Source organism: Elgaria multicarinata, chromosome 5 (genome assembly GCF_023053635.1).
Source record: "Elgaria multicarinata webbii isolate HBS135686 ecotype San Diego chromosome 5, rElgMul1.1.pri, whole genome shotgun sequence".
In the NCBI taxonomy this organism is placed as follows: Eukaryota; Metazoa; Chordata; class Lepidosauria; order Squamata; family Anguidae; genus Elgaria; species Elgaria multicarinata.
Window position 1 is genome coordinate 34,375,685 of NC_086175.1, and position 26,244 is coordinate 34,401,928.

The following is a 26,244-nucleotide window of genomic DNA, read 5'->3' on the forward strand; positions in this document are numbered from 1 at the left end:
TGTTTCTCTCATAGATGGCCTGTTTTAAAGAACCCTGACTGCTTCCTCTGTTGGAGTCTTGTCCACTGTCCATTATCTGTAGTGCTGTAGTGCTGAAATAGAAAAATCAAAATACAGAAAGTTAAGTAAATATGTAGTTAAATTCAGGGGCATTGTTGGGAACTTAAAATATTCCACCCATAGTTCCTATTCAATTACAATGAATTCACAATGACGTAGAGAGAAAAGCAAAAATAAGAGTGACAGTTAAGTTTTTTTAATGAGCCCGTTCTTTTGCGCTGTCTCTCGTTCTCTTATACATACACACACACAGAGATTAAAAATGGTAACTTAGAATCATAGAATAGTAGAGTTGGAAGGGGCCTAAAAGGCCATCGAGTCCAACCCCCTGCTCAATGCAGAAATCCACCCTACAGCATACTTGACAGATGGTTGTCAAGCTGCCTCTTGAAGGCCTCTAGAATGCACCAGAATGGAGTTTCAAACATTGGACAGAGTACTAATCCAAAATCAAGTCGGGAAAATCAAGGGATCACCCCAATTAATTTCACAGTTCCCAACCAGATACTCTTCCAAAATTTAAGCATTACTCCATTCATCAATCACCATTACCTATAAATTACATTCAAAATAAAATAAAGTGATGCATAATTCCATTGGAAAGTGTGGATAGTGGGAAGGCCAGTGGTGCAGAGGAGGTAGAGGAAAGCGAGCAAGAAACAAGATTAGGAATGAGAGTAGAGGGGAAGGAAGGAAGGAACAAACAGGCACAAATGGGGAGGGGGAAGGATAGAGCAAGGACTGGGCGGCATGGAGGTAACACTGAGCCTGGAAAGAGAAAGGGGAAGAGGAAACAGAAATAAGAGGGTTGAGAGGATGGCTCTCTCCATTTCTTTGGTGTGCAGTTTCTGAAGTTGTCGCTCCGTGTGGTGGGGACTTAAGACACTTTGGGTTTGGGCAATCAGCAGAGAAAACCCCCCATGGTGTCATCTTTTACCAGCTCCACATGTGGTGCATGGGTGCTTGCCAATTCACGTGTTGTTTGAACCCGGCGAGGTGCACAGAGCAGGTGGCTTCCAAACCACCCTGTAACACCTAAAACAAGCCATGGGTTGAGGGGTCGTTTGGAAGCTGGGTTTGGATGATATGACAACCAACGCCATGGCAAGAGTGATTAGGGAAATGGTGAGCTCACAAGCAGCATGTGCGGGGTGGGGAAAAGAAACCAGCGTGGCTTCTTTTCTCTGATCCCGGCTACACAAAAAGAAACAAACAGAGCGGGCTAGGAAGCCCCACACCTCTTTATTCCTTCTCTTTATTTACCACAATACAGTGCAGGGAGACACACAAAGATCAAGAGGAGCCATACTCGCCCCCCTCGCCCCACATACATACACAAGTCCAGGACCAACACGTACGTACTTGTGGAACCCGGAGAAGAACCTCCTGCCAAGATTATTTAACCTCTTAGAAGGACAATAAACACATTTTTCTCTTCCCCCCCCCCAAACTAATCTCTCACTGCCCGCTCCACTTCCTCTCAATTTACCTCGTGGAGAAAATTTCCCCCCATCTCAAGCAATAAAGCTTAGAAAAGAAAGCTTCCATTGACACCAATGGAAGCTTTCCCCCCCTAAGTTTAACTGCCATGTGGGGGGATTTGGGTGAGGGGTACAGCACATAGAGAAAGGAGGGTTAACCTCTTCCTCCCCAACTGTAATCCCACTGGAAATCTCCTCTGATTGACCAATAAGTTTAGAGAAAACCTCCATTGATACCAATGGAAACATTTGTTTCTAAGATTAATTGCCGTACAAGGTTTTTGGCAGGTTGTTGTAATATGTGAGGATGGGAGGGTTAACCCTTCCCTCCCCAGCTGCAACCCCCTTTGAAAATCCCCCACCCCCAGCAAGGCAATTTAAGCTAAGAAAAAAAACCTTCCATTGACACTCAGGGGCCTGGGGAAGCCATGGGACCCTGGGAAATACTGTATAGTCAGAGCTGGGGCCCAGGCTAGTAAGATCACTGGTTTATATCTGTGCTGAATTTATATTGTTTTAATATAAACAAGAAATCCTAAATGCGTAAATCTTAAATGTATTGTGTATCTTTCTAATAAAACAATAAGAGTGCTTAAATATTCTTTCAGCAGAATGTGTATGCCTTGTTGAAACACCCAACTTTTTCTCCGTTCCGTCTTCTTTTTTCCACCCCCAACAGCTTTGTACAAAGGAAGTATATTGACGCAATAGACAATAATGTTTATAGAGACAAAGATTTCTTTTGAAGAATTGATTAAATAAATGTTTGTAAGTGTTTTGAGAATAAACTATGCAAATATTTTGCTTTCTGGAGGAGTTTCATCCTTGTTTGATCATTAACAATGAAATCTGACTCCATTTTAGGGTTATTGTATTTCACATTGGTATGGTAATTCAATGGAAAAGGATGATAAAACTAAATAATTACAATGATATTTCAAAGAAACAATGATTTCAGTTGTTTTCGAAAACATGGTTTTGAGGGTGTAGTTATCTCAAAGGCACTTAAAAGAAAACATTGGAAGTATTTCCCCTGAATGTTGATAATTTGTAAAGTTTTAGTAGGAAATGAATTGCTCCAGTTGAACAATGCAGGGTAGATGCAGAATTCTTTTGGAGTCTCTTAAGTACCGTTATGAAGTTTGATGTACCTGGAGAATATCATGTGTTTGGCACTGAATCCCAGAGATAGCTTCTTAAACTACATAATGAAACCTCTGTTTTGCTGTGATGTTTATTCTTTAAAGGTGCTTATTTCAGTGATGTCACTGAAGTTGTCAGATTGTCTTAAATATGATGCTGAAAAATTCAAAATGTGCAGGGGGCTAATTATGGATGCACTCAGTTTATTTTGACTCCTTTTCTCCCCTTCTTTTTTTTGGGCAAGACCCACTGCAGGGATATTACAGTAGACAAAATGTTCTCCTTCAATTAATGAACCAACTAGTTGGTTCAGTGACCTTTTCCTGTGTCACAAAATACATGCAGTATGACATCTCTGGATAGAGAAACCCTTGTGAAATGAGGTTTCTTACGATACACAATTTCAGCTGCAAAAATATTTTACCCTAAAAATGGCAGTTCAGTAATATTTTTTTAAACTAACCTGGTTTGTGTGCTTATTAATATTATAAAACTTGGCTATTAATTGTTTAACTAGCTCTTTTAGAAGGTGCTTCTGCTTATTTATCATTCTTCCATGCTGTAAGTTACACTTGCTGAGTTAAATGCACATGTATATAAATCTGTTTTAACAACAAGAGAGACTTGTGCACTCGCTCTCCTGCTTGGTTTCACTGTGAATGAGGGGTATTCCCATGACAACATCATCCTGAGCCGTTAGCAGCTATTTGCTGAGAGCACACAGTGATTCTACTGGTCCAGCTCAGCTATTGTGCATGCTAAGCACTACACAGATAAGTCTGGAGGGGGGGGGGACCTGAAGGATCCATCTGCTCATTTCTGCTACACTGCACTGATGTAAGATTACGCTAATCTGGTTGCTTGTCAGGACAGGTTAGTGAAAGCAGGCGTGTGGGTGAGACTTAGGCTCGTCTGGTTCTATGGAAGATTGTAGGCTGCTCCTGTACATGCCATGTTAAATGTAGCAGAATGGCTTGATTATCAGCCAGCTACTTTGAGATTTCACTCAAAATACTTCGTATTCTAGATTAAAAGTTGATCTCCCTCTTTTTTTTTTAAGTCCCACCTCTAAATACTTTGAAAACAAATTCAGCCTTCATCATGAACATGAAGGGTATATGTATGTGTATGTGTGTGTGTGTGTGTAATATATACACACATGCATCCTTCAGCCATTGTCTGCAGTTATATATGTATTTGCTTTCTGCAATATCCCTTGAATGCATGGCTTGTCCTCCTGTGTATCTACATGACAAGAAGAATAGCCAGTATTGTAAATTACCCCCTTTCAAGTTTTCAACATTTTTGTTTATCAGGGTGGTTGTGGTTGTGAGAGTTGTTTTGTTACCTATTGACTGACAGTTCTTGACCTTGCAGGTTGAACATCCCATCACAGAATGCATTACCGGTTTGGACCTAGTCCAAGAAATGATCCGTGTTGCTAAGGGTTACCCTCTCAGGCACAAACAGGCTGATATTCCCATCAACGGCTGGGCGGTTGAATGCCGAGTGTACGCTGAGGTAAAAGAACTGTTAACGGCTGGGAGGGTGCATGACTGTGGAAGAAGCTGTTGTGCCAGGTGTAGGAAAACACCCAAGAATTTTTCTGTCAGCTTGATCCACAGTGTATGACGTAACTGAGCAGGATTTTTGGGTATCTTTTTCTTTTATCATTTACGCAAACATTCTTTAATGTGTGTGTGTGTGTGAAATTATACACCATATTTGGAAGAAGAGTATTCTACAAACATGTCATGTTTCAAGAGTTTCATACAATGATTGAACAAGACCATATTTATGAACTCATGTTAGGTTTGACTTTTTTAAAGTTAGCTAAAAAGGACAACTGGTTGCTTTAAATTTGCAATATAATTAGATATTATAGCAAATACTTATTAAATTTTCAAAAACAGTTCTCTTTATTTAGAACTGACCAAATGAGCTTTTGCATGTTGATCTATTAAGATTTGAAATCAAGATGTGCATAAACTATTATCTGCTTTAAGTTTAAAGTAAGAATTTGAATGCTTTGGACGGTTACTTTCAGTTTGGATAGTGTATATGTTATTTTTATTCAGTTTGTTTGAACAGTGTGATATGTCTTGCTCTGGATCTTCTTTTTTGAGTGTAGTGTATATGGTGGTGTGTGGTTTCTAGCCTTCACAGCACAGCATTTAACATGCCTCTCAAGATACAACTGTTTTACAAAGTGGTTAAAATATTAACATTAAAACAAACATAAGATGGTATTGAATGATACCAGTAGCTTTGGAACTGCCATTAATTACTAATTCTATATGTCCTGTATTGTGTATGTGTGTGTTTCAAATAGAGTGTACATGATTGGGAACTTGAACAAAGAATTTGAACACAGTAATAAAGGACAGAAACTTTATAACATTCTAGCATTTAGCACCACAAAGTCTGCATTTATGCTGTGTGTGTGTCTTAAATATTATAGTGTTAGTGATTTATTTGGGTTGTGATCCTGAAAAGATTGGATTTTGACTGCAACTCTACAAGTACTTGTCTGTGAAGTTTGTGGAGTTTCTTTTTATATTGTGTGTTTTTGTTCTCTGTCCATGCCCCTACTATTGTGTCTTCTCTGAGAAAGATTGTCCTTGGTTTTAATAAAGGCACAGCAGGAAGGTTTTAGCTTTAACAAACCTTCCATGACTTGAATGAAAGAAGCAAATTCATATCCCCGCCAAAATAAGTCATTTTGAAAACAAAATATAGTTGGTCCAAAACTAAAGTGGAGGAAACCGTTCGCTTCCCAGTGACTTAATCTTGTTTCCTGTGCTTTGTCTTACAAAGTTAATACCTCCCTGTGTTTGAATTTCATTTCAGGATCCCTACAAATCTTTTGGTCTGCCCTCTATTGGTAGATTGTCTCAGTACAAAGAACCACTGCATGTGCCCAATGTAAGTAATTCTGATGCTTCCTTGTTTCTCAATTTCACAGGCTCTAAGAAACTACATATCTCATTAAGTTCAGTAGAGGTTGTAAGTGTTAGCTCTGTTTAAAACCAGCCACTTTAAACTCTTTTGTAAACTAAGAGAGAGAGGGAGTTTCTATTAGCTTGTAGTAATTAGAAATAGGTTATAGCAAAATAAGCAGGATTTGGATTTATTTCTTTAAAGAACTATTGCACCTTCTACATACTAATTTTTTAATGTTTTGGCGGTATCCATGATACAATTCAGGTTTTATATCTGTAGTAATTATAACTAGAAGAGCAAAGAGCAAAAGAAAATGTTTAATTGCCAACTTTGCAAAGTGCTAAATGACCCAAAGTGGAGTGGTTCTATTTGTTTATCTTTGAAGTTTTTAAAGAGCAAATGCAACTGCAGCTGATGAAAAGTGATTATTACACATCTCACTGTTGTAGACTGTCTGTTTAGAGCAGTTGTTTAACAAGCAGTTCAAAAAGGACAAGGGCGTCTCTGCACTTCTGTATAATCGAGGTAGTCAAAGTAATAAGTGTGTATATATGGCATGGTGTCGGCTTTGTGAAATGACAAGCCGATACCATCTGTGAATATGATTATTTACCATGATTACTTGCATGGAAAAAATGGTGAAAGATTATAGGCCGAATCCTAAATTTGGTGATGTTATTGGATACAGGATTTATTTCACTTCTTAAATTGTTTTTGCCCATATGCTTCCAAGAGAGGACCTGACCCTTTCTTGGGCTTTAAGGCTTCATGCTGTGTTCAAAGCTTAAAAGCAGAAATACAAATTGTCAAGGTTTAGCAGGCACTATGTGATGTTGAATGGAAAAAAAAAACACCACTATTACAGAGAGAATGTATCTTAAGCATATTTAATGAAACCCAAATGAACTAAGGAAGAATGTTCAGTAATTACTCTGGGGGCAGGTTGAGGTTTTTCACCATGTTGTAATAGCTAACAGGATGTCAAATATTTTGCCCTTGCAAGTTTTTGCAATTTGCAATTTTCTAAACATGCGACCTGTTGAAAGTACAAGTGATAATGGACAAACTGTACCCCCTACAGTCTTTGTCCCACCAAATCTTTCTTCAATTAATGCTGCAGCAGGAGTTTTATGTAATAACATTTGCACTTGTGAGCCATCCAGAGAAAGAAAAAAACAATTAAAATGCCTTAAATGTTCTGCTTACTGCTGTTATTTGCTTGTGTGAATGTTGCATGTCAGCTAAATGGACCACGGAATAGATAAAGTGATTGGGTGCAAGAGAGTGCATAGTAAGCTTTGTCTATCATTATTGCTGGGAGCAATCAAATTGATGCCAGCAGGACAGTAGATGCGTTGACAGCTGTAATTATGTATCTCCATGGTGATCACTTTTGGCCTGTCATGGAGGCCCACGAGTCCCCTCCTTTGCAAGCATTTAATCAGATTGGGCTGTCACTTGTCAGGTAGACATGGCGGGTTGGGAGTTGTGCTTAGGGGAGAGGTGAATTGAAAATGAAGGGTGGGAGATGCCTGATAGATTCACGTGGCCTATCGTGGTACTGAGGGAAGAAATTTTAATTATTCTGGAAGCCTAAGAGTAATGATTTTGAGGATCTCATATGGAGTGGCTGGGCGTCTTCTTTTCTGTGTACTCCCACCATCTTGTTAAAAATAGAGCAGCTTTCTTTTGCAAATGGTGTTTGCTCATCTTTTTTCGTTTTACAGTGACAGGGAACAGCTGAAATTAAGAGATTATTCTGACAGCTGGGAACACCTCCCAATTTAGAAAAGCCCTGTTTGATCCAGAAAGTTGTATAGTATAGTGAAAAGGTCTTAGCATTTTCCTTATAGTACACTATTATTTCCTTATTTCCAAAATTCAGATGTGAGTGTTGATCCTTACATAGCTAGAACAGCACTATCCACATACCAGAGGGAGGTATCAGCAGGCTTGAGAGAACCCCATGGTTTGCAGAAGTACAAAAATCCTTACGGCGAAAATGCCTAACAGGAGAAAAATCACCAGAACAGTCCAGTGAAGACTGAGCATGATTAGTGGCCATGGGATGCTGACTGTTGCGGGGGGATGGGACTGTTTGCAAGGGTGAGTGGAATGGAGTGCCATGGAGGAGGGTATGGCTGGCTGACTGGAACACTCTCCATCCTAGTTCCCTCATTCCTAGTTCCCTGCCATCAGCTCCAGGCAGAATGACTAATAGTCAGGAATGCTGGGAGTTCTAGACCCAAACTGGAGGGCACCAGGTTGTGGAAGACTACCACAGTGCAACATTTTGTTGCAAGTCTCACCTGTCAGAACGTAATAGGGTGTTTTGGGATGTGTGTGCTGCTCTGCTTGAGTTTATCTTTGGTATTAACAGCATTGATATTTGTCAGGAATGTTTTTGATATAAAATGCTTGATTATGTTTTAGATTGGAACTGTCAAGGCAGTGATTAATGGAAGGAGGAAGTAAGATACTTGAATGTGCATTAAAATGAAGCTCATTATTTGCCATTATTATTACGCTCTTTGCTTCTAGATATTTTCTTTAATTTAATGAAAGCGTAATGTAGCTTGTTTACTGCTATGGCTCAACCGTGGCATGCATGAAGTAATAGGAAAGGTTAAAGCAGGGAAGCATGTGCAGAGCAGCTTTGCTTCGCCATTTGACTGCCGACCATTATTTCCTAAGTGAAAGTGCTTGAGTCTTAATTCCTCTTGGGTTTGATGCTTGTGCATGTGATGCAGAACTCGACTCTGTAGTGGTGATGCAATGCTCTCCATTATGCGTATTCATATCTTCTCTCCCTAGTCATGCTTCAGCTGTAGAGAACCCAGTCACCTGCAGTCGTGAACTCTCAGTCTGCTTCAAATCTTCTTCTGCAGCCTAACAGGATAGCTTTAACTGTATACCCTAACAGAAACCGTAATATCCAGTGGAACACCTTGTCTTCTATATGGAGACAACTTAGTTATCTATTACAACTACCATTGAAGGAAATTGAATTAATGTCTATGGATAAGTTGTATGCTCCTCTACTAGTGCAAAAACGTATTTTACTGTTTAGATCTGATAAAATAACAGTAATTATTATGAAGGAGAAGGCTCTTTTAGCTAGGTTTGATGTCATCTCTACTTGAGGTTTTTTTAGATGTAGTAAGGCTGTAGAGAACCCTTTGCACACAGGAGGGAAACCTGGAGGTTTCAGCTTGAACAGTAATATTGATCTTTATGGGTGGTGTGGCAGGTGGAAATTTAAATACAAATGCACTCATACATTCCTTTTATTCCTCTTAATTAAATAGCTAGATAGGCTGTGACAGCTTTTAGAACTTTTATTGCCTTGTATGCAGGGCACTTCACCAGCCATGTTTAAAACTGCAACCAGAGACATTCATAAATACTCCACTGAACCTAACTGCTTGCAGTTCAGACATAGAAAATTGTTTTCTGATGGTGCAGTGGTATAACACTTTCATACGATAAACCACTATGTTTGTTGAATGAGAAAAATGTTAAAATATTGCCCTACTGGTTTGGTTTTAAGCAGAATGCAGTAGATTTATATCCTCCTGACTAACTGTGGACAGCTGCTTATATTGAACAGAGGCCTGGAAATCTCAGAAGGTTTGACTATGGCTATTACTCATAACAGCTTTCCTTGACCTGGTGTCCTCCAAATATTTTGGACTACAAATACCATCATCCCTAATCATTGGCCATGCTAGGTGGGGCTGATGGAAGTTGAGTCTGAAATGTCTGGAGAGCACCAGGTTGAAGAAGGCTGTTCTATAACATCCATCTCATTTACTGGACAGTTCAATATTGGCTTGAGCTATATAATAGGAATATGCTTCATTTGCATAACATAGCTCAGGATTTATTTAACAAATACATTCACGAAAGACATTCATAAAAAAGAAAAGTACATAATACCTAGCATAAAACAAAATAATCAACGTCTAGTTCTCACCAAACTGGTAAATCTGTCTGAACTGTAGCTTTTCAGACTGCATCATTATTATTATTATTATTATTATTATTATTATTATTATTATTATTATTATTATTATTATTTTATATAGCACCATCAATGTACATGGTGCTGTACAGAGTAAGACAGTAAATAGCAAGACCCTGCCGCATAGGCTTACATTCTAATAAAGTCATAGTAAAGCAATAAGGAGGGGGAGAGAATGCAAACAGGCACTGGGTAGGGTAAGCAGGCACAGGGTAGGGAAAAACTAACAGTATAACTAACAGTCTAAAGTCCGAGTAACATCAAGTTTTAAAAGCTTTAGGGAAAAGAAAAGTTTTTAGCTGAGCTTTAAAAGCTGAGATTGAACTTGTAGATCTCAGATGTTCTGGGAGAGCATTCCAGGCGTAAGGGGCAGCAGAAGAGAATGGACGAAGCTGAGCAAGGGAAGTAGAGACCCCACATCTTATTTTCTATTGGCAGAAAACTTTTGATATATATATATATGAAAGATATATATGAAAGAGTCACGTGAAGAGTCACATCTCAGAGAAATTAGGCTTAAAACAAGATGATGAAACATCTTATTTACTGTCAGTTTTTGACCCTCGACAATTTATTTTCACATGCAGTTTTGAGCGGTAGAAAGTGGGAAATCTCTCTCTCTGTGTGTGTGTGTGTGGAGAGAGGGAGGGAGGGAAAGGGAGAAGAAGAAAAAAGATGGCACCAGAAAAGTCTATCTGGTCTCAGCTTATAAAGGACAATTGAATAAATAAAAAGATTCTCTACCAGTATGTACCTCGTGTTAGAGTAGTGACCTTCTAGTACCCTGCATACTTTGCATAACCAGTATGAATGAATATATATATATATATATATATATATATATATATATATATATGGCTATGCCTTCTTGGCCTTTTCTGTACTTGGTTTGAAATCTTGAACACCTTCATTGATAATCCAGTTTAAAGATTAATAGAATATCTTAAAGGCCCCAGATCTGCTGTGTTTGCCTGTGAACAATTTTTTTTAATGAGCAACACATTAATTTAGAATTCAAAAAATGGCCACCATTTTGTTACAGGATTTTTGAGTCTTCTACATAATAAGATGTTAATCCTGTGTTCATGAGGAATTTATATCTGTCTCTGGAAGACTTACCAGACTTGTTTCTGATTTTCGTATTCTGGAATTTTTGAGGAAAGAGGTGTTGATTGTGAATATTATGCTGACAATGGAAGGCTGAATTTGTTCCCATCTTTGCTTGTTTTACTTAGGCATCTATTTAAGGGTGAGGAATTTTGCAGTGAAGATGATGCAGAACTTTGGACTCATGTAGTCCGTTTCCTTCTCTACAGTGTTGCTTGTGACCTCTCTGTGCTTCCAGTTTTTCTCTTCCTCTATGGAATGGGGGTAGCTAAAACTCTCATCCTGATAACTGAGTATCTCTAAGGCATCTTGACATTTTTCTAATAAAGGTGCTTGACGGTTGCCATTACAGTTAGGAGGCCTGCATTAATGAACATGTAGTCTATTGTAGTATTGTAAAGGCACTGTTTATCTTTTTCTTCCCCAGGAAAAAAATGTGATGCAGTTTTCATTGCAGGGAATAAAGCCTATTAGGACATGTCATTTGGATAATAAAGTCATCAGTGTGACCTCATGTGGATACTGTAGACAAGAGGTTCTACATCTGGCCCCTTGATAATTGCCTAAATTAAAATCTAAAAGCCTAACAGCCGTTGGGTTGACCTCTTTCTGCCTAGCTGCAGACAGATGAGCTGCTGTTTTATTACAAGGGTTTCTTCCCCCAGGTGAAGATTGAAGGGAGTTTCTAAGCCTCTTCTCCCCCCTCCCTGACAAACCCAAGCACAGTATTTCATATCAAACCTCTTCCACTCCAGCAGGTCCCATTTGGCTTTTTTCTTAAGATTGTCAGATGGTATTAAATAGTATGAATTTTTGTTTGTGTTGTCAGTTGTGTACTTTCCAAATTTCAAGAGCAACTATCTTAGCAAATATTTATTCAGAAATTAGTTATTTATTTATTTTTATATGGATAACCTCAGTGACTTTCTGGCAAAAATCAAACTAGGAGATGAAAACAGAGATCACAGTAACAGTAGGTTTTTTTGGCTAACAGCTATCAAGTTCTTCAAAGAAATACTTGAGAGTGTGTGTTTTGCCCCCCCCCCTCCACGAGTGTTACAGAATCAGAACTTTAATGGTGGCTGTATACTTATAAAGCAAAGCCATGGGAAAAGCTGTGTAAACATTAAAACCTCAGGGGAATGGCATCATCAGAAGAAAAATATGCTACAGATGAGGGTGAGGCAGAAAAGGAAAGTCTTGCAGACATGAAAGCTAGAGGCTTCACATTGCTATAGAGCTGATAAGAAGAGCTCTATAGTTTGGTTGAATGTACCCAAGTATTCTTTCTGTAGTACTAGGATGCTGGGTATTGTGAGGCATAAATGATGTGATTACACAACAGAGCCATTTTTGACATAAAAGATTAGTTACAAGAATAATTACATGTGCATCTTGTGATCACGATTAAATCCCATACTGAGAATTCTAGATTTTAGAACTGCAAAACAATGGAAATGCAATTTACTGTAAACGTCTTATTTGCAAAATATATTGCAATGAATTGTTCTTTGAGAACAAAGAGGAGTGTTGGCATATAAAGACCTCTTAGCCCTGGTAAAATTGTTTGCCTCAATGTCTTGTAGGTCCGTGTCGACAGTGGCATACAGCAAGGAAGTGAAATCAGCATTTATTATGATCCCATGATTTCAAAAGTGAGTTAACTTTTTAATTAAGTAAAAACTAATTCTAGCTTTTTAAAAATGGATGAGACAGTACTGCAAAACACAATGGTAAAAAGGATTGTTTTTATGGTGCAGTCTTATGCATGCTTACTCAGAAGTAAGGGCCATTAAGTTCAATGGGACTTACTCCTTGGGAGTTTCTTTTGTTTTGATTTGGTTGGTCATATTATAATGTTTTAGTAAAATGTGCTCATCAGTTTTCTAGGGTAAAATTGTTTCTGGATAGTCGTAATTATAAGAAGTGGTTCTGTTTAGTAACAAACCTTTTGGGAGGGGAGAATAAAGTAAGCTTTCAAAATGAAAGTAAATCCCACCAAACAAAATATTTAAAGTAGGAAATTCATGCTACTGTTTTGTAAACATACGATCCTTTTTCTTTGTCTTGCTTTATTGCTAATTCAGAGAAAACACTAGCCTCATTTGGATGGCCATATGCCAGTTTAATAAACTGAGATACAAACAAGCCTTTCCCCCCTTTGCCCCTCCTATCATGCAAGCCATGATTAAACCAGGAATTAACTATAAGTTTCCCATTTTGTCCAAATGGGGGAAGTATGGTTAACAGCTTCAGAACAAATTTGGATTTTAAAACATTATTTGAAGTTGGTTGAATATTGAGGCTTGTTCTGAAGCTGGTAACTATTGTTTACTGGTTTGAATAAAACAAGAAACCATGATAAATTAAAGCTTCCTGTTTTAATCATGTTGAGCATGAAGGGAGGAGTGAAGAGGCACTGTGTGCATGGGCAAAAGGTTTGTTCATATCATGGATCATTAAGCCAAAATATATTAATCTGGAATGGGCAACTGACTGCATTTGGACATGATGCTAAACTTACAAGAACAATCTGGAGTAAGCCTAGGCATGCACACTTCCCTTTCCCCTCTCTTCGTCCAGCACGGCCACAGGTAGATCGGAAACTTCCGAACCTAAAATGATGGTAAATTTTATCTATGGTTTGTTGAAACAAGCCAGCTTCAACTGTAGTTTGAAGTTGGCTTGTTGAATAGTTCGGAAGTCACAAGAAGCTGTGGTTAATATAAAACTGAAGTGAAAACTTCTAAACTCTTCATAGCTGTGCTGGAGGAGGAACAGGGGAAGCATGCAAGTCCAAGGCTTGCTGTGGCATATTCCCATAATGCTAAACCATGGTTTTGAGTTGTGTTCATATGAGGCAACTATGATATCATAGAACACATTCTGAAAGCGTTGTAGATGGTTCTAGAGGAGTTCTTTCTTCCTCATCTTTCATGTCATATGATTAGCTGGAAATGACAAATATGCATGGAATGGAACTAAAGTGCACCCATCTACTATCCATGCATCAATTTGTCTGTAATCAGAGGGACAAATAGATACATTTAACTATACCTATGGCTTCACTAGTAAACTTGCCAAATGACAGCATATCCAGACAGCAGCCTGTCTTCTCTAACCCATTGACTTGCAGTTTAAGAACTAAAACAGCTAAAATGTGTATATTTGCAAAGTATTCTTACCAAAAGGTGTGAATTACATACAACTCAAAGTTATGTTTGTAATGTTAGATGTATCATTTTGAATGCAAGCAAATACTAGGCATATAGTAGACAAGATTATTGTTTATTACCTTGCCAGCTTTAGAAGAAGGTATTGGACATCATTAAACATTTGGGATTTCTAGCTAAAAGAAAAAAAAAAGAATGGTTGGGAAGTGAATAGAGAAATATTTATTAATAGTTTCAGAATGTTTTTAGATAATGTTAAACTCCTGAAATGTGTAAGGCAGCATGTTTGAAATAATAATAATAATAATAATAATAATAATAATAATAATAATTTTGACAGTGATAAACTTAATTTTAAGATAGTTTCTTTTTCTTTTTGTGTCTGTGTACTTCAGTTGATCACCTATGGATCTAATAGAGCTGAAGCTTTGCAAAAAATGGAAGAAGCTTTGGATAATTATGTTATAAGAGGTAACTATAAGCACATGGGATACTAGTGGGCTAGTCTATGAGAAAGCTTTAAAAACATAGTAACTGCAAAATTCAAGAAAACTTACGTTCAGTTAAATAAAGGAGATTTATGGGGGTTGCATTACATCCAGTTGGGTGTATTCAATGAAATTTAGTAATTTTCAGTCTCAAAATTATAAAGCTTATCAAAGTGATAATAGGATAAACATTTTCCTGACCAAATAAACATGACACTGTGAATGTGGGAAATAATTGCAGTAAAGACCAGCAACCAAATACTTGAGAAGTTAGTTAAAATCATTAAGGGAAACTACACTTCCACTTTCCCCACCTCTGGCTTTTATGATTCCTTGCTCTACTATTCCTCGGCCCCAAAAACCTCTGCTTCTCATTCACTAATGCCTGGGCAACTGGATACAGGCTTGCTGCCTTATAAGGATTGTGTAGGGTTTTCCCTTACCTTCCATTTTTATTGGCTTATTTTTGCTCCAACATTGAATATTTTTAATCTAATGTTGTTAAATTGCCATAAGGAAATCATTGGTTTGTCACACATGGAAAGAGCTATTCTTTCACCGAGGCAGTAGATTGTAAGTTTTGGAGATACACTTTCTAATAAAAATATTTATAGAATGCTGGCAAGATATGGCAAATTGCATGGTCTGCACTCTTGCCAGCCATGCACAAAAGTAATAGTAATGTCTGTGGGTGTTTACTCAAGAGTGGGAATTGTTTTAAAATGTTGTGCACTGCCTTGATGGCTTTTTAGCAAATAAGGTGTTACATAAAAATTATTAATAAATAAATTATATAATTATTACTTTTATATAACAGTTTTATTGAGAATGATAAAAGGTCACATTTTTTTCTCCTTCCAATTTTTAATGCACATTTATTATTATTTATATACCTCTCAGTAAAGACTATGATGTGATAATATTTAGAAACAGAATTCCAGTGGAGTTGTTTCATTTTCCTCATTTCCTAAAATAAGTTCTCTGCTTTTAAGTTTACTTTTCTCCATTAGAGATAACTATGCAATTCCAACACTGCAGGATTTCCAGTTCCTTGACATCTTTCCACCTAACCCCCATTGCTAAACTCCGATAAATCAGCGCATTAAAAGAAAGAATTGTAGAAAGCTTCCCCCCTACTCCAATACTGCTTTCTGTGACCTTTTCTTCACAGAAAGAAGAGACTAGTAACTTGAGATCTTCAACACATGTGTGTCTCTTTCTAAAAAAATCCACCCAACTGTTGAAAAATGTTGAGACCGTGAAATTGTACTTCTGTTTTTTTAAAAAAATTATTATTGCTTTTCTAATGTGGCTCTTATTTGGTAGTTGTGTACAGCATATTTTTCATCAAAGTCTGAAGTAAACATGAGGTTTAATTGGACTGTTGTCATCTCTGGCAGCTTGATAGTCTATCCCTAGCTTCTCAGCTCCACAGAAGAAAAGAAATGTAGCATTTGGCCAACGGCAAAAACAGCCACTATATTGTATTTTGAGTGCCAGTATGAGAAACATACTTGCCCTGATCCTTGTGCACATGGATGCTCAGATGGTGCACACATAGTTTTGACACATGTTTAAGGAGTTCCTCAGTCACTGCAATGTTGGTGTCAACTTTTTATACATGTCCTCATTGCATGTCTGCAGATAGCCCTGATGTTGCATTAAGGAATTGTTTCTGTGTGCTGATACCCTTAGTGGGTCCAGGGAATTATTTGGACACTTTCTCTTAGAAATGTATGTGATGTTAAATTCCATTTAATGTTCATTATGATGAATAATGGATTTTTTACACTACTCTTGAGTATGAACTGCACTACCTTTCCTCATACAGATTTAATCTGAAGCTGCCTTCTTACAGCACAATTCTGCGTACGCTTGCTTAGAAGTAAATTCCTGTGAATTCACTGGGGATTACTTCTAAGTATGTGTGCATAAAGGTCTGTAATGAAGAAATATTTCTAACCCTGATGGTATTTTACATATTTATAAGATTGCTTAGGCAACAACCTAATTTCCACATATTTAGTGATATTACTTGAATAAAGGAGAAATCAGAACTCTGAAAAGAACTAAATACAAGTACAAGATCCACTTGGTCTCTTTCCTAGGAGCACTTTCCTTTCATGTGAAATAATGAGCAAGAGATTACAGTATTAAGTATTCGGTTTTAGTGTGCTTTGTTAAACCTGCATTTAAGTGGATTTTAAAAGTATATTTTTGTATGAATGACTTTATCTAGTAATCTTATTCCTCATACCTAGCCACCAGTCATTTGGATGATTGCCACTAATGGAACAGAATGGCTATTTAAGGTTTTTCTTCAAGTGTATATGGCAGAATTGTACATTTTTGTTCATCCTTGGCATCTGCTTTGCATTTTCCCTTTAACAAAAATGATAAAGATCAGTATATTTTATTAATGTTTCTGGTTGTAAATACCTTTGTCTTGCTTGGTTCAATGCCCAAAGGAGGTAAATATTTTAAAGCATTCTTTTTGTTTTGTTTTTTAGAAAACCAATTAAGACAATACGTCATTTTATCATTAAAAGTAATTTATTTCTTGCAAAACTTCCTCTTTGATATTGACTTGATACTGTTTTTAAAAATGGTGTGGGATATCTGGATGTGTGTGGTGGGGGTATAAAGTGGTGGCAGCAGGTGATTGTCTTGGGGAATTGTAGTGTGTGATGTTGGAGCTACGAATAGATTTAGAAAGATTTCATCACCTTGGTGTCATTCATTCAGAACAGATATGGGCTACTAGGGATATTGAGTCCTTGCAATAGCAGTAAGTCAAACTAATGCTGTTTGTTGGACAGTGTCATCAGCATTAGGCCAAGTTCTCACATGGGAAAAAATGGATTTTCATGATTCCCATGGTCTATTATCATCCTAGTGCCTTAAGTGACTGCTTCCTATGTGGCTACATGAAATATTAGATGTTGACCAGTCACCTGTTTGTGCTGGCAAAACACCAGCATTTGCAAATATCTATAGACTGGAAGTAAAGAGAAAACTCTCTCCATAGTTTGTAAATAAATGGCCCAGTTTGCATGGTCACCCTGGCAAACAGGCCATGGATTATTCCTGATTCTCCCTTAAACAGGTTTGGATAACAGAACAAACCATGCTTGATTAAGTAATTAGTCAAATGGTGCCAGCACATGGAGCCTGGAATGTGCCACAGCTTAAACAAGGAACTGTGGTTTATTTAAGTTGCGATAATAATGTGAACCGGGTCATTATATATCAAGACAAATAGGTTTTTGTGGGGTCTGTTATGAAAACCATGTGAGGCAGCAGCACAGTCCGTCTTAACTATACTTTGTGATCTGTCGCTGTTCCTGTTCCAATTTCTTTTTCTTTAACTCCTTTTTTTTTTAGTGTTAGCTAAATCTGGCTACATCATGGTATCATCAGACCCTGCTTATTAATGGCACATACCCTGTCTTAAAGTGCTTGACATCAAAAATAGTGCAGCACATATAGGTACATGGGATAATAATATTGCATTTGAGATGAACAATTAGAATTCAAAGCCAACACTTTAGGATGAAATAGTACATATGTATGGAAAATCTACAAACATTTGTACTAGGAAAGTTAACAGAAAAAACTGAAATGAACTTATGTGATAAGTGGAGACAACTTCGTAGCCAGCCTGTAGTAAGAACACTGCAAGCTACAACATTTATTTATTTATTTATTTATTTCCCCCACATTTTCTCCAATAATCTCAAAGCAGCATACATGATTCCTCCCTCTCCATTTCATCCTCATAGCAACTCTGTGAGACTGTGTCTGGCAAAGCTCACCGAGTGAGCTTCATGGAGTTGGGATTTGAACCCAAGTCTTCCTGGTCCTGGTATATTTCTGTGCAGTTGCAAGTATTGGTGAAATTGTAGCCATAATTTCAGGCCATTTATAGGAGTAGGATAAGTTCATAGTTTTCCAACTGGAGGTCCTAACTTTGCACAGAAATGTCTTGATTAGATCAGCTTGGAACACAAACCCTGGTGTAAATCAAAGTAACCGCTCTCATTCTTTTACCCTCCAGTCAATCACAAATGATAGAATAGAAGCTGCACTGCAAACAATTGGGGTGCAGATCAGGAATTATTATAAGAAGGAACCAGGAAGAAAGAACAAGAGAAGACATAAACAGAAATCTCAAAGAACAGAAGCCCAGAGGGCAGGGGAGGTTTACAGAAGGGAGAGAGGAAAGGAGATATAAAATAAGACTGAACCTGACCCAGAGTAGATTAAATAGAAACAAAGAGGACTTGTAGCAGGAGCAGTGTGGATAGTACCTGAAAATAGTCTTGAGGGGGGATGGCAGAAGAAACAACTGAAGACATATTTATTTAGTACCATTTTTCTTTAATTTGCACATCTGTCATTCCTGAAAAACCAAACAAATGCTTCTTGTATGCAAGATAAGGTTGTAAAAGCTCCTTGGTAGCAGGAGATAGCAGTTGAAGCTAAATGAGGTGGGGTGGAATCTGCTGAAGTATCAATCAGTGGTGCCACCAAGGTTGGAATCCAAATATACTAACTGAAGAGGAAGTCCTGATTTTAACACTGTGGAACTTTTGACTCCACAATTAAGAGCAGTTTGCATTGGACGATTTGCATTGGAGCTGCAGCAGGGAGAAAGCAGTTAATCTCTTCTTACTTGAATCTTCAGTCCAAACTAGGGAGTGGGCAAACTGGGGCAGAGGTGCAGTTCCTTTTAGCAAAAACAGGGGGGAAAGATGTTGGAGATGCTCCAGCACTGTGTGTAGCTTGGCCTTAAATCTAGGTAGAGCTTCTGTATGTTCATAGAGCACCATTGAAGTTGCAGGCACTATTTTACAGTGGCTGGTTGGCTGGCTTTAGAAGGTGGTGCTGGTGTATGTTCTGCCTCATAGGGGGCTCCATTGGGACACCCCCACCCCCGGGCTCTATTCTGCCTTCCATGCTTTTAAATATCTACAGAGAGATAGAGTAAGGTGCCATCAAAATGCTGATGGCATTTTGAAAGTTCTCTTCTTTCATTGATACACCAGCTACAACCCTACCTGGATCGATATAACCTGACTACAGTTCTCCATACAGTTATAACCTCCCATCTGGATTATTGTAATGTGTTATACATAGGGCTACCTGAAGAGAATCTGGAAACGTCAGTACAGAATCGAGCAGTGAGGCTGTTTACTAGCACTGACTGTTTTGAACATAATGCCCTCAAGAGCTTCTCTGAAACTACATTCTGCCCTTGGGATGAAGAAAGTTCCACAGCTCTGCCTTAAACTAAACATTGGGTGACAATAATAACAGTGAATGGGGGACATCGATAAAAATAATATCCTGGAAGGATCCCCCTCTCTCTTACCAATTTAAGCAGCCTTTTAACATGGTAGGCTGAGGACATGGAGCTGTTTCTCAAAGCCCTGGAATCCTGTGGGTTGTGAGGTCATTTTCACCATGTATATGTTCTTTGTGTTGCATTACATGTGCACGTTCTTGGGCAATATTTTTTCCCTATGTCCTGGGTTGTGTGTTTCACTTTTTATAGCCAACTTCTTTAATCTAAGTATCATCCAGAATTGTATAATTTTTGCAGTCACTCCTAGGCAAGTGCTCTGACAGATATATTCCATTGTTTGATAGCTGTTATTTGTACTACAGTTTTGAGATAAGAGGAGTGCTATTAAACTCACATGTCTGAAAAGATATAGCAAATAACCTTGGCCAGGATCCAAAGAATTGTGAACATAGTTTGGTGAGTAAAAGATGGCTTTAGACGTCTTTTACTGAAGCAGCAATTACCTATGTTGCATGGCTTTGAAAATGGGGATTTTTCAAAAAACAAATTGTGATATACTATTGCAGTGAATTGTTCAAAGGAATAAAGGTGAAACATTTCATTGGGCAAAGAGCTTGGGCAAGCTCTTCTGTGAGCCTGAGCAGCTCTTTGGATCCTGGCTGTTTGAGAGGCATTACATGACAGTGGAAAAGAGGCAACACAACTTATAAACTATGAAACTTTTGGAAATGTGTTTGAGGTTCAGATTTAGGAGCATATTATTCAGGCAAGAAGTTGTTCCCGGCTTTTGTTCCCACCTGTGTTTTGAGATCTTAATGGGAGAAGTGGCACATACATGATCTTCTAGTGTAAAAAGTCTGCAAATATTTGCCATGGATGGACTTCTGGGCAGGATTGCAGCCTTAGAGTTAGGCAAAGGTAAGTTCTATTGAAATTTAAAAGATCATCAACCATCACATAATTCCAAAGAGAAATTTATCTTCTGCCTATTTATTTCATATAAGATTTATTTCATATTTCACTTCAATATTTGAAGTGATCATGGATTTACGTTATTGAGAGTGAGCAACATTTTCCCCTTAGCTATTTTTCATAATGTTTTTCAGGAATTGTATTTAGAATCTGAATACAGCAGATCTTAATTCTATCTTTTTTCCCTTTAGTACTATTTAAATAAAATGGAATATCTATTAAATGTCAACTCGTACAGTGCATTTCTGAGATAGTCTGGCAAAATAGCAATGCTCAATTATCATTATGCAGTTTAAATCTCTCATAAAAATGAATTTAATGCTTTTGCAACTAATAACTATGCAAATAAAGTTCTTTCCATTCCACTTAACACAATTAAAATTCTCAGCAAGTTAAATATATTGAATTGTTTATCTATGGAGAGACATGTAGGACACCAATTAAGTTTACATGGATAAATGCAGATTTGTGTTTTGTGAATGTCAAGTTGACAGAAGCTTAATACTGTAAAAAGGGCTAATCAACACAGAATATGTTTAGTGTCAGTAAATATTTATACTGAAGAATGTTTCCCATGAATGATGAGGTACAACAGTCAGCTTATTCTGAATTTTACTAATTAAATTCTATGACTTGTAGATCACTGCATTCATATAATTTCGGTATAATATTATACAATTTCCTTAATTCTATGACACACATAAAGACTTCCATAATAAAGGACATGGGGTAAGTCTCTTCATGTTTTCTAACCCATCCCAATATTTAAAGCTGACTATACATTATCACTTTTGCTTAGATACAAGGAGCATCAATTTTGTATTAGACATTGGAAATAATTTTCCCCTCAGATTATATTGGCTGATTTTTTTGCCTTTTGTTTCCCCTTCTTCATTGTATTGCATGTCATACAATCTAGTGCTGAAGAAGTGATTGAGACTAGGGAAGGGAGAATGTTGCCTACTGAAATCCTGTGTGAGGGCCTTCGTACGATTGCCAGCCATGGCACAAACGAGCCTATGGAGCTGCTGCAAGAACATCAGAAGCCAAGGATGCATCTTGCGATCCAGACATTGGCTTATGATGTGCTGTATCTTGTCCCCTATGCTGTTTAACATCTACATGAAATCACTGATGGAAGTCGTCCAGAGCCTTGGAGTCTGCTATCATCAATAAGCAGATGACAAATTGCCCTGTCTTTTTTCCATCTCAAGCCTAGAGGCTGTGGAAATTTTGAATCAGCACCTGTAATTGGTAATAGGCTGGATGTTGGACAACAATCTGAAGTGTAATCCAGACAAGACAGAAGTACTCTTGGACAGCAAGTTGACTGACCCACAAATATAAAATTGACCTGTTTGGTGTTGCACTCCCCTTGAAAAATCAGATTCATAGCCTGGGGTACCTTGGGATTGGTGCTGCTGTTAGATTCTCAGGTGGTAGCGGTAGCGAGAAGTGCTTCTGCACAGCTTTGATTGGTGTACCCACTGTGTGCTTGTTTCTGGAGAAGGTAAAGCTGTCCATGGTTATGCATGCCTTAGTTATATCAAGTAATGTTATGCACTTCATGTGAGACTGTCCTTAACAATCATCTGGAGACTTCTGTTGGTGTAAGGCCATTTTTATGGGACATGTATTAACTTGACTGGCTGCTGATTCATTTTCAAACCCAGTTTAAGGAACTTTATTACATTTAGAGCATTAAACTGTTTAGGGCCAAGATACCTTAAGGTAGGGGTCCCCACAGACACATTTGGTAATTTGTGTGAAGTTGCATTAGTGACCTCTGCCTTAAGGACTGTCTCCCACCATGTGAGCTTGATGTAACCTGTGATGTCCTTCATCCTGTCCTACCAGCAGGTGTGGTTTGCAGGAGCAGGGAAGGGGCGTTTTCAATTGCCTCTTGTCCTGTGAGATTTGTTTTACCCCATTTTCTATGATATTCTGTTGCTAAGTTAGGACTTTAGGCAAGCCTTTGGCTTGTATTCTGTGTGATGATTTTAGTGGCCTGGATATATTTTTGCTCTACTGTGATTTAGTTTTAGCTGTATTATTATAAATTTAGAAGTTTTTGTGTATTGCATTTAATGATATTGTAAGCTGTCTAGAGCACTCTGTGAGAGTGGAAAGATGGAATATAAATCCTGCAAATAAATAGATAAATACTCTGGTATTTTGGCTAGGGGTGAATACTGAATTTCGACTCAAGGCCTTCTAACCTGTTCAGTTGTGGAGCTACATGGGTGGCCTGGGGGTAAATGGGTATCCAATCCCATAATACATCTCAAAATCAACTCTGCCCCATTAGATATTTAGCTAATACTGTTACCAGACTGAATGATATCATTCATGATCTTTGTGGCATATTGATTTGCATATTTTCCAATGTGATATATTCACTTCACCTGTCCTAAATACCCTATTCCTGTTTACATGAATACCCCAGAGCACTTGTAACTGGGAAAAGAAATATAAGTGACTAAAATAGTATCCTTGGTTCTCTGTTCGTGGGATCATAGGTTATCCTTTTCTGAGAGGTAATATATTGTTAGGATTTGGAACATGATAGAGCCTCAGTGCAAAGGGTTGGCCGCAGATAGGTTTGAGTACGCATTCAACCTTAAAATCTGGTCATCCTATCATAATAAATTGTATATAGAACAATGGCTGTTGCACAATGATACCATTTAACTGTTGATACCAGTGTTTTGATAGTATGTATGAAATGTAATTATGGAAGGTTCAGATGATAAAACAAGCTTTGTAATAAATCCACTGAAGTGACAGATTTTAACTTTTTACTAGCATATTGTTTATGACCTAGCATTGATCACCCAAGCCGTTTTCACTTTATGACCTGGTTCACATGACATGACAACCCATGGTGGATTGTCATTCTTGTTTGTTTCAGGCTGACTTGTCATTATGTCCAAACCTGGTGCAGTTTCCTCAGCATGGGTTGTTAACCACACATAAGCCACTCTGAGAACTCATAGCTTGTTTTGGGGTGGTTCAGGGTGGCTTGCTTTCAGAGTGGCTTGCCATGACGTGTGAATCTGGAAGAGTTGCTTATGCATGGCTTGTCAGAAAGGGCTTCAGAGGTGACTGGCAAGAATGGCCAAAAAAACCTGGTTGCTTCTCATGATCTCAGTAGTGCTGCTTCCCACTTTTATTCTCTGTTGCCATCCACCTCTTCTCTGAAACATTGATAAGAAATGAAACTTGTCAATTTACTTCTCTACTTCGTCATCTCCTTAGACAGTGACACCTATTTTTTTTTCACCACTGGGGAGATTTGTGCAAATTTAGCTTTGTTTTTTTAAAAAAACTGTCAGGGAGATTTGCAGAAATTCACTGTGCTTATTCACAATTAGTTCTGTGCTTTAGGGATTCATGCAAATCTCCCAAAAGTAAAAGACAAGTAACTCACCATGCAATTGAACAACCCACCCACTATGGTTTATTTTCAGCTTGCGTGTCATGATGTGCAAATGAGCCCATTAAATGTTTTCCTGCTTGGTCACCTGGAGGAGATCCTTATTCAGTACAGGAGGCTAGGTGAGAAGCCATTGTGTCTAATGTATTGACAACAGGAATACCCAGTTTAATACTCAGTAGCCTTGGGCTAGTAGTTATTTCTGCCTATCTTACAGGCAGAGGATAAACATCAAAAGATACTTTTGATGTTTATCCTCACAACATCAAAAGGATGTTGTGAGGATAAAATGGGAAACTCCATGTCTTTTACCCTGCCTATTTGGAAGAAAGGTGTGATACAAAAGTTGCTAGTTGTGGAGGGGTTCTCCTGAATCTGTTTTTGTTTTTCTTTTATTTACTTTTGAAAATTGAAATATTCATATTGAAAAAGAGATAATATTCTACTCTGATGTATGGAATAAGAAAGGAAGGGAAAGTAAAATGAACGTTTTGCTTACTGTAGTAATCCTAATTTTGTGTATTTTCTCTTGGAAAGTAGAACAACAAATTTGGAACATCATTCTCATTTTCTGTTAGCCAATTATTTTTGCATCATGAATAAACGGCATAGAAATGATAGGTTCCATTATTTTTCCAGTTTTTGTGGCTTCAGTTGCTTAGATTACCAAATGTGATTTGTTTAAAAAAACAACAACCTTGGTGCAGAAGGAAATATCATTGCAGGATGGATATAATATATAGTTTAATGTGCACGCAGGCTGGCCTCTGTTTGATCCTGTGAGAATGTGGGGTTAATGTCTGGCTGGTGTTTTGGAAGCAGCAGGTGATCAAGAGTAAACTCCTTTAGGGGTCCAGATTTCTGTAGCCTTATAGTTATTCACACAGATGGGGGATACCTTGTGAACTTTCACTGAGGTCATGCAAAACTGCAAATCATACTTTGAAATTTCTGATGTCTTAAGTACTTGTGGATGAGGCTAGCGCTACAACTATTAATTCGCTTGACAGAATAGGTTTACTTAAGCCTACATGTTTGATTTTAGAGATACTTTATGATAGCCTAATGAGTTCTTATAGAAAGATAAAACAAATGTTTTGAGTGCTAATTAATGTTCCTAAAACATTTTCATGATACTGGTTTTTAAATACTGAGTACTGACTCTTTTACTTGAATCCTATACATGGATTTTCAGAAACCTCTGATTTCTCTCATGTATGTTGTTTGGAATGAATTAAAATAATATTTGATTTTAGGTCTTTGGACAATCAATAGGCATATAGCGATCCCTGTCATTAGTCCTCAAATATCGCCAGGGATTGCAGAGCAGTTTGAACAACAACAAAAAAGATCTGGATTGTTCTGTTCTATAATGTAGTGTGTTAATATATTATTGCATTCACTAAGAACTGTGTGGAGAACTGCTGAATTTCATTGGGATAAAAATCGGCACTACAATATTTCCATAGGTGGCTTTTACTATTCATATGGGAAATAGTTCAGTTTTATTTCCTAGATGTTAGTTCAGTTTTAATCCTAGATGTTTCTCAAGGATTTTTTGTTACACTAAATATCCGTCTTAGCTTAAGCAAATGCCAAACTTCTCATAATATAAAGAGTTATGAAGAGTTTCAGGAAGTCACTCTTAAGTACATAGCTTTCTGAGAGTGTAAAGAAAAGTTCTGATACTGATTAAACAAAAATAAAAAATAAAAATCACAATATAAGTCCTACTAATTCAAACTCCGCCCCCCCCATGATCCCGATCAAGGTAACTTGAAGGGTGGGGTACAGAAGGTTTAACATTCCAGTTCCCCAGCTACCCTGATGAAGGTGGCCATTTCCCTGCTGCTAATATCAGTGGAGAAGCAGTGATCCTGATCATATGTGTGAAGGGCTGAGGTTAAACTACCCGCCCCCCGCAAAGCAACCCTGTGGTTGCATGTGCCTGTGGTGTGTGTATGTGTGTTTGTAAACCTATCCACCAGCTGCACCCACTTGTGTAGCCTCCAAAAGGTTTGCCTCCCAACCCAAATATATTGTCCACCCTGATAGGAGAAATTAATATTCGAAATGGTCCAACTAAAGTAGACACATAAATTCTCTCCA

General features: G+C 37.8%; 1 protein-coding gene across 2 annotated transcripts in view; it reads left to right on the forward strand.

The window, feature by feature from the left end:
- PCCA (propionyl-CoA carboxylase subunit alpha) overlaps positions 1 to 26,244 on the forward strand; it is a 260,737-nt gene that overhangs the window by 107,095 nt on the left and 127,398 nt on the right. For both annotated transcript variants that reach the window (XM_063126107.1, XM_063126108.1), the window contains exons 13-16: positions 4,062 to 4,205; positions 5,535 to 5,609; positions 12,345 to 12,413; positions 14,327 to 14,402. In XM_063126107.1, coding sequence (XP_062982177.1) covers positions 4,062 to 4,205; positions 5,535 to 5,609; positions 12,345 to 12,413; positions 14,327 to 14,402 — 364 coding nt within the window. The remainder of the gene's footprint in view (positions 1 to 4,061; positions 4,206 to 5,534; positions 5,610 to 12,344; positions 12,414 to 14,326; positions 14,403 to 26,244) is intronic.